Source organism: Zingiber officinale, chromosome 8A (genome assembly GCF_018446385.1).
Source record: "Zingiber officinale cultivar Zhangliang chromosome 8A, Zo_v1.1, whole genome shotgun sequence".
In the NCBI taxonomy this organism is placed as follows: Eukaryota; Viridiplantae; Streptophyta; class Magnoliopsida; order Zingiberales; family Zingiberaceae; genus Zingiber; species Zingiber officinale.
In genome coordinates, this window is record NC_056000.1 from 53,613,417 (window position 1) to 53,623,302 (window position 9,886).

Sequence of the window (9,886 nt, forward strand, 5' to 3'; positions counted from 1 at the left end):
ACCTGGATCGTGCCATATTAGCAAAAGGTCAGATTCGAATAGCAGATTATAAATAGAGCCCTAGTCATAATGATTTTAAATAACACACTTCTGTATTTTGAATTTCATTCTGCTATTGTGTATTAGAATGCTACAAATTGCTCAACAAATTACTCATGGACTCGGATCTTAGGGCTGTCAAGGAACGCACCACCAACCTAATTTAAAATACTAGAATAGCTGAGTTACTGGACCGTTGGGCCGCTTCTACTTCTAGAATTATTAGATGGGCGAATGAGGAGGTCGTCCACGGTCCACGCCGTACAACGCGGATACATGGATTAATAATCATTTAAAGAAAATCATAATAAAGGATACCTTTCAAAAAAAAAAAAATCCCTAAGGATCTTTTATCACTAAAACGCCTCGTTTCTCCGTGTGAATTGTGCGAGCAAATCCGCCTCTTCCTCTCCTCCTCCGATTTTATACCCAAAATAACGCCGGCGCCTCCTTCCTTTCTACATCTCCCGATCCACCAACACCACCACCTTCTTTCTCTTCCTCTGATCCGATCCGATGATGTCCTCCGCCCCCTCCCAGCTCTCCAACCCCGCCTCCGCCGGATCCGTTCCCGCCGCCACCGCCCCCGTCTCCACCCCCGCCTTCCGTCTATTTCTCTCGCACCTTAACGACTCCGTCCGCCGCTCCCTCTCTGATCGCCGCCCATGGTCTGAGATCGCCGATCGCTCAGCCTTCTCCCGCCCAGAATCCATCTCTGAAGCCACCTCCCGCCTCCGCAAGAACCTCGCCTACTTCCGCGTCAACTATGCCGCCGTTGTCGCCCTCGTTCTCGCAGTGTCCCTCGTCACCAATCCCTTCTCTCTCCTCATCCTTCTCGCGCTTCTCGCCGCTTGGTGCCTCCTTTACCTTTTTCGCCCCTCCGATCAGCCCTTAGTCCTCTTTGGCCGTACTTTCTCCCACCGGGAGACCCTCGGTGGTCTCGTCCTGCTGTCCGTCCTCGTCGTCTTCCTCACCTCTGTCGGATCGATCATCGTCTCTGCCCTCGTGGTTGGCGCCGGCATAGTCGCCGCCCACGGAGCGTTTCGCGTCCCAGAGGATCTGTTCCTTGATGAGCAGGAGACTGGCAGCGCCTCCGGTCTCTTGTCCTTCCTCGGCGGAGCCACCTCCGCCGCCGGCTCTGCAGCCGCTCCTGGACGTGTCTGATGCACAGATCTGATGTTTTCTGGTTCACGCCATGGCGATTAGATCGTGCTCATCCTCCTTAAGTTTGCTATCATTCAAAGCTGAACAGATCATTATTTTAGGTAGATTCTGAATTGTGGACGGTAAATCTTTTTCTTTTAAAGATTTTTTTTAAAAAAAAAATGTACGTGGTTTCCCTAAGCTGTAGATCTGAATTTTATTGTACTTTCTGCTATCAATCTATTTTTGTCATATGAATTGAACATTGCCTGTTTCAGTCATAGTGTTATAGAATCTGTATGATGATTCATGCAAGTTAATTTCATTACAGGCTTTGCTTTTATATTTTCTGTAATACTTGATTTGTTTCTCTGATAGATTTTGTATAAGATGTTGGAGTTCCTATTGGGGCACGCTGTTAATTTCATGAGACTTTGCTTTAGAACTTCTGCAATAAACCATTTCATTCCATAACTTAGATTTAGCAGCAGATCTTGGGCTTAGTACAAGAACTTAGAAGTTTATGTTAGAAGTAACTGATTGTTGTCAATATTCTGTTGCTTTTTGAAATTTTTGAGAGCTCATTTGTGTCTAAATTTTTGAGAGCACATTCAAGACACAGTACCGTGGTGCATGTTGTTTGCAGATGATATTATTTTGGTAGATGAGACACGTGAAGGAGTAAATGCTAAGCTAGAATCTTGGAGGGAAACACTAGAAGGGAAAGGTTTTAAGTTTAGTAGATTAAAGACAGAATATATGGAATTTAAGTTTAGCAATATTAGAAGTAATGAAACAATTGTTAAGATAGAAGAGGACGAGTTGCCTGGAACCGAGCGATTTAAATATTTAGGATCATTTTTACAAAATGATGGAGGGATTGAGAGAGATGTCTTACATAGAATACAAGCAGGATGGGTGAAATGGAGGGGAGCGTCGAGTGTTTTATGTGACCGTAAAGTACATCTTAAACTTAAAGGTAAGTTCTATAAAACCGCAGTTAGACCTGCTATGTTATATGGAGCTAAATGTTGGGCTATGACTCGAGCACACGAGCAGAAGATGAGAGTTGCAGAGATGAGGATGTTAAGATGGATGTGTGGACATACAAAGATGGACAAAATAAGAAATGAGAGCATTAGAGAGAAAGTCGGAGTTGCATCTATTGAGGGAAAACTCCGAGAGACACGTTTAAGATGGTACGGACATGTACTTAGACGACCAATAAATGCTCCAGTTAGGCGATGTAAAATTATGATAAATATGCATATCAAACGAGGAAGAGGAAGACCAAAAAAGACTTGGTTAGTAATAATAAAACAAGATAAAATATATTTAAATATAGATGATGATATAATAGGAGATAGAGTTCAATGGCGTAAAAGGATTCATACAGCCGACCCCACCTAGTGGGAAAAGGCTTGGTTGTTGTTGTTGTTGTTGTTGTTGTTGTTGTGGTGTTCATGCCTCTGAGAGATAAGAGTACTTGCTGTGCCTTCAAGACTTCAATGAAGTTACACTCTTTTAATTGGAAATGTATTATGGATTTAGTTATAGAAAAGAGATGACTGCGATTGATGGTTGACACTGTAGTAATCTGTTAGAGGTTGCAACTCATAAGGCAAGTTTAGTATGTAACAGTCCCAATCTTAGATGGTTACTTGAAGGCAAGTTTAGTATGTGATAGTTCCAACCTAAGATGATTACTTGACCCCTTGAGAGCATATCCTGACTTACTTGTATTGGGTTAAAAAGCTACTTCCAGCTGGCTACTCTGGTTCATCATCCTAACAATGCATTCGGGCACAAAATGCATGCCACAACCAACACTCCTATCGTATCGGTGCGGGTTCTTGCTCAGGCACCATTAGCATGAGTCAATATTTTCAATACTGTAATTGCTACTGAACTTCTCTAGTTCAGTCTTCGCCTGATGTTTGTCAACCGAACCATTTCCATTTTCTATACATAACTAATAGGCTGCAGAAAGGACAGTAATTGGATTAAGATTTTCACTGAAGTTGCATTGTAGATATTATCAGTTCTAGATCGTTGCTAGAGTATGAGTATACAAACTTTATTAGTTCTTTTTTCTTTCAAAGATAATTGTGAGAGCTCTAGACCACTTTGAATGATCTGGCAGAGAGTGAAATTTGCAAAAGAATATTGGTTTGCAATTTCTCTGAGAATGTCAGTTTTTTGTTTTTCCCTTCTCATCAGGCAAATGGAAGATCTAAAACCATATGATCAGACCAACTGCCTTGCCACAGCTATTTTCAAATCAGACCCAATCACCTTGCATTAGGTGTGTTTAGATGCCTGCTCAATATGATCTATTTTTTATTGCCTCACTTGGTCTGACGCACTCAGCTCAGACGGTTTGACACGATAACTCACTTATAGGCCTAGTCAAGTTATTTGGATTGTTCAAACCCCTTATTCAGCGTAGTCTATTGGACTATCCATATCACTTGCAATCTCCTTTCCTTTATTCACTTATTATACAATAATGGGTTGGTGGATTTACCTATCCTTTTCTCTTGTTTATCTATTATAAAATAATGGATGGACACATTAATAAATCTGATTTGCAATATTTTTTGAGCATTTTTTTTTCTTCCGCTAGAATCCGGTGGAATGGAATTTTCTTCCTTTCATCGTCAGTCATTTCTATTGTTTGCTATAACAATGATGAAATAATTAATGCTTTATATTCTCTAGATTTAGACTTTGATTTTCAATCTAGCACAATCACAAGCTAAAGAAACCCTTTGCCACTCACAATCCCTGCTCGAAAGCAGTCAATTTTGAGGAGATTACACTTGGGGGCATTCATTTAACTTTATTTTATCGCAATGGTATCTCAACTATTCTTGAGGCCCTATGAATAGTAATTACTCTATCATATATGTTAAATCTCACTTCTTTATTAGTAAAATTTTAAAAATAAAAAATATTTTATGTTAACTAATTTGAGAGTAATAAATTATTGTAATATTATTAATATATATTTTAATTATTATTTTTTTAAAATTATCAAATTAATTTTAATTTTGGTAAAGGAAAGTTTTGGTACAACGGTAAAAATTATCGATAAATTATAATTTAAATTTATTTAGTTAAAAATATTTAGCTAGTAAACAACGACGGTAAATTATTAAAAAAATTTATTAAACAACTCGAAGAGTTAATAATATAAAAATGATAATAAAAGAGAAGAAAGAAAGAAAAATAAAATTTAGAGAGAAATAATAGTACAATATTAAATATGTTTAATTTATTAATCAAACTTAATTTTTATTATTAAATTAAATTTTTATCAGTAAAAAATTAAAAATTATTAGTTAAAGTTTAATAAAAAATTATCAACTAAATTTAACTTTAAAATTTAAAATTTTAAAAATTAAAATTATCAATAAAATTTAATACATGTAAAAAATAAAAATGATCAAATTTAATTTTAATATATAAAAAATTTAAAATTAATGATTAAATATAATTTGATTAGTAAAAAATTTAAATTATCAATAAAAATAAATCTTAAATAAAATTTATTTTAGTCATAATTTTAAATATTAAATTCATATATATATATAATTTGGTGGACCCTAATATAATAGGAGCCCTAGGCATCAATTTGAGTCGGCTCTGATAGTACAATGTCTTGATATTTTATTAAATTTTTAAATATTTAAGGATCGAGTTTTTAATTTTAATAAATTAATAAATAAATTTTTTTAATAGATAATTGATTTAAGAATGTTAGGATGAGTGCAGTTTTTCTTAAGATATTCTGATCGATGAATAAATTTTTAGAATCAAACTTATCATCCATAATTAATCAGTATAAGTAAGCTAATTAATGCAAATTAAAAAAAAATTATCTGTTGCATAATCAATTTGATAGACTTTTCAATTTCATAATATCTAAGAACATTTGATTATGTATAATATGTATCCACAAGTCTGACAAGACCATTAAGTCTCCTTTTACGAGAAAGTTAGAATGGACTACAAATCTTTTGAGCTACGATATAATGAATGCGGGGGTTTTATTTTATAGAAAAATAATAAATTTAGTTAGTATTATTGATTATCAATTTAATTTTATAAAAAATTTTCATTAATTATTAGGATAAATAAAAAAATACACATGATAATCAACCCATAATCTCTGCAAATGATCAATCTCTTTATAGCTATTTGTATACTATAAAACCCAAATGTAAAGCTTTGAAAAATTTAAAGAATTTAGATTGATCTTAAATAAATGTGTAAAATATTAAGATCACTAGTTGGAATGTGATGGTGAATAGTGATTTATCGAGTTTATAAATAAAGAATTATTTATTGATTAGACTAGACAAATAAAGAATTAATTTCTTAATTTATCTCACTAAATAATTTATAAGAAATTGGTTGGCCTTAATTTATAATTTTACATTTCTTATAAAATAAACGTCTACAAAATTAATTCGGCGATTTCCAAACCACCTAATTTTGCATGTTATACAAAAAGCATATCCAATTTCAAATTTGATCAAATTATACCTTCTCATTTTCTTTCAAATAATGCCTCCTCTTCTTTCTACTGTTCATTCAGGGAAAAAAAATCTTCACCGCTTTATTTGTTTTCTTAAAAAAACCTAATGTCCTCCTTTGTATCCATGGAAGAGTTCGCCTCTGGGGTAGACTGATAGCTTACTCTCCTGCATGTCGAGCTTCGTCTATGTGATTATCGTGTGAGGTAGGATTACTACAACTGAGGTTGCTATCATGACCAAGAAGCTCCTTGATAGCACGAGAAAGGACGCGTGGATTGTTAGCATCTATCTTATCTTCGTAGTTTCCTTTATCATCAAGATTGACCGTGAGCAGTAGTTAAACGAGTTGAAGATGCAGCAGCCGACCCTCCTTGGCGCCCCCACCATCCCAACTCCCCTCTACAACATTGTCGGGTCATCCAAGTGAGAAATAGAATGAGATGGTTATGATCTAATCTCATGGTGGCAAAAGGTGAATACGCTTGCCCCCAGCGTCCCCGTCAACCTGTCTCAGGGCCAACACGAAGGAGATAAATTACGGGCGACTACTAACCTTTGGAATAATGACTAGCACACAAGGAAGATATTTTACCTCAGCTTTACCGAGATTCGAACCCCAGACCTAATAGTCTAATCTCATGCTTAGATAGGTGATAGTAGTAATTCTTGTTTAAGGTAGTGGCATTAAATTTAATTAGTTGAAAATACTTAGTCTATTGCTAATTTTCACATAGTGTAATTATTTAGATTGAATTGATTTTCTTAATATATGTAAAAATCTCATTATCAATATATCGATTGTTAGATTGAAATTTTTTTTATCCTTATATTTTATTATTGTTATTCAAATGTTCTACATTTTATTGTTGTTTTTCAAATGTTCTACTTTTTGAAAATAATATGTTGAATGACATGATCATGGAACTATCATATGAGATATTGTAATCTAATAGTAGATTTGAATAATAATACTAAGAAATTAAATTTTTTTTATAATTATAATACATTAATTTTGCTTTATTCATATTTCTTCTGAATTAACAGAACCTTTTTAATTGTTATTTGTAAAATATTTATTTCTTGTTGCAAAAGACTAAGGATGATAAAAGAATTTGAAGTAGGAGACATATCAAGGAGAACCACTTGAGCTATCTTACTATAAGAAATCATCTAAGATACTTGATAAGATTGGATAATTTGATTTTTTTTGGATGATATGGAAAATTTTGCTCCTGACCAATATAATCGTAAACTTGATCCGTTCGTTGTAGATGTTAAAGAGAAACATTCATAATATTTTTCTATTATTGATGTTGTCTATGTAATTGTTTGTTGTATACTGCTAATTGTTGCTTTGTCCAAATTATTGTATTCTTCTAGTGTATTATTCTTGTTATAAAACTCAATAAAATTGCTATTGCTGTTATTGTAATTTTTAGGTATGACAATTTTAATTTGATATTTTTTACAATATAATTATTGAAATATTATATGATTTTCTAAAGAGATCATAACTTTTGACTCGGATTGAGTCACAGGACGCATAATATATCAAATTGAAGATATATGAACGGGTTCGATTTGATATATTGTATGTTTCCTGGTTCAACCAGAATCAAAAGTTAAGAACATCAACGTGTTGTTGGTCTTCAAAATATCAGCAACTCATTATTGTTGGTCTTTGTTGCTGATCTTCTGAAGACTAGTAAAAAGTTGTTGATCTTCTGAAGACCAATAACACATAGTCGCTATGAAATCGTAGCTGTTAAACTATAAGTTATAATTTTAAGTGATCATAACTTTTTATTCATATTAAATTATGAGACGTATAATATATCAAACCGAATATCTCGGAACAAACTTCGATTTAATATATTATGTGTATCGTGGTTCAACCTGAATAAAAAATTATGATCTCTTAAAGTTGGATTTGTAGTTGTAGTAGCTAGGGATGCAAACGAGCCGAATAGTATTAAGCTTGAGCTTGACTCATTTAAGTTATATTCGAACTCGAATCAAACTTTTATCACAAGGCTCGAGCTCGGCTCGTTTTGGAATTACTAAGCTCGCGAACAGTTCGAGCTCAGCTCGTTATTAGCTTGATTATCATAGTTAATGAGCCTAACTTATTAAGCGAACTCGAGCTCGTTTTCAGACTCATTTTAGAGCTCATTTTGGGCTCATTTTAAGGCTCATTTTGCAAGCTCATTAAGCGAACTCGAAAATTCATTTGAATAAATATTCAACAAACCTAACAACTAAAATAATATAAACTCAACACATCATTGAACATCCGAAACTACTACATTAAACTTCCAAACTCAATATACCATTGAACATATTTGTGAGCCCTTTAATCGAGTCGAGCTCGAGCCCCAGTTCACGAGCTTATAAACGAACATGCTCTCGAGCCCTTTAAACGAGTCAAGCTCGAGCCCGAGTTCACAAGTCTATAAACAAACATGTTCTCGAGCCCTTTAAACGAGCCAAACTCAAGCTCGAGCTTGCGAACATATAAACAAACATGTTCGTGAGCTCATGAGTCGAATATCCTTAAGCTCGAGCTCGGCTCGATAAAACTGTCGAGCTCGAAATTGAGCTCGAGCTCGGCTCGATAAGCTAAACGAACGAACTCGAACGAGCTTTTTACCGAATCGAGCTCCGAATAACTCGCAAACCGTTTGGTTCATTTATATTCCTACTAGTAGCTATAGTTTCATAGTTGCTACAATGTGAATGTTGTGTAAATTTTGAAAGATCATAACTTTTGATTCAAATTGAATCATAAAGCACACAATATATCAAAGATCTTTAAACGAGATTCAATTTGTTGTACGTCTCAAAGTTATAACTTGTTGTTATAGCAGCTATCAATTTCGTAAATCTTGGATTTATTATAGATAATTTTCATTATTTATTTATGATTCTATTGATGTTGATTAAAAATTATACATGCATGGTCTCCTAACTAATTTGTTATAAGAGTATAGTTTTAAGTTGACCTAAACTTTTTCATTAATGTTTGGTTTTCTAGATTTATTATTGTCACTTTGATCAGATATCATAAATTTAGTTTTTTAATTAATTACTTAGACTGAATTGATTTTCTTAATATATTCAAAAATCTCATTATCACTATGTCAATTGTTCAACTTTAATTTTTTTATTCTTATATTTTATTATTGTTATTCAAGTGTTCTACTTTTGAAAATAATGTGAAGAATGATATGGTCATGGAATAAATTAAGTTATGGAACATCATAATCTTACAGTAGATTTGAATAATAATACTAATAGATTATTTTTCTTATAATTATAATACATTAATCTTGCTTTATTCTTTTTTCTTCTGAATTAACATGAACCTCTTTAATTGTTATTTGTAGAATATTTATCTCTTTTTGTAAAAGACTAAGGATAATAAAAGGATCATAAATAGGAGGCATATCAAGGAGGGTCACTTGAGCTATCTTACTATAGGAAATCATCTAGGATACTTGAAAAGACTAGAGAATTTGATTTTTTTTGGATGATATAGAGAATTTTGCTCTACCTAGCCAATGCAATCACAAACATGACCGGTTTGTTGTAGATGTTAAAGAGAAACATTCACAATAATTTTTTATTATTGGTGTTGTCTACGTAATTGTTTGTTGTATACTACTAAATGTTACTTTGTCCAAATTATTGTGTTGTTTTAGTATTTTATCATTGTCGTAAAATTCAATAAAGTTGTTATTGCTGTTATTGTAATTTTGAGGCATGACAATTGTAATTTGATATTTTTTATAGTATAATTATTGAAATATTATATGATTTTCTAAAGAGATCATAACTTTTGACTCGCGAGACACATGATATATTAAATCGAAGATATTTAAATGAGCTTTGATTTAATTATGTGTTTCATGATTTAACCAGAATCAAAAGTTATGAAGACCAACAACAACGCGTTGTTAGTATTCAAAATATTAGCAACTCATTGTTGCTGGTAGACCCAACCACAGTTTGGAACTAACAGTTCGATGGTTCTGAACCGCCGGGTTGACGATTCTTTGGGGATTAACCCTTAACCATAACTATCTAAGATGGTTACAATTCACACTTTGGAACCGCCAGGTTACAGTTCATGCACGGTTCATCACAGTTTAAGATTATTA

At 33.3% G+C, this 9,886-nt stretch overlaps 1 protein-coding gene across 1 annotated transcript; it reads left to right on the top strand.

The window, feature by feature from the left end:
- Nucleotides 1-354: 354 nt before the first annotated feature.
- Nucleotides 355-1,507, top strand: LOC122009080 (PRA1 family protein B3-like). The gene has a single exon (XM_042565083.1). It carries the CDS (start codon nucleotides 556-558, stop codon nucleotides 1,201-1,203), a length of 648 nt encoding a protein of 215 aa, XP_042421017.1. The 5' UTR covers nucleotides 355-555; the 3' UTR covers nucleotides 1,204-1,507.
- The last annotated feature ends 8,379 nt before the right edge of the window (nucleotides 1,508-9,886 follow it).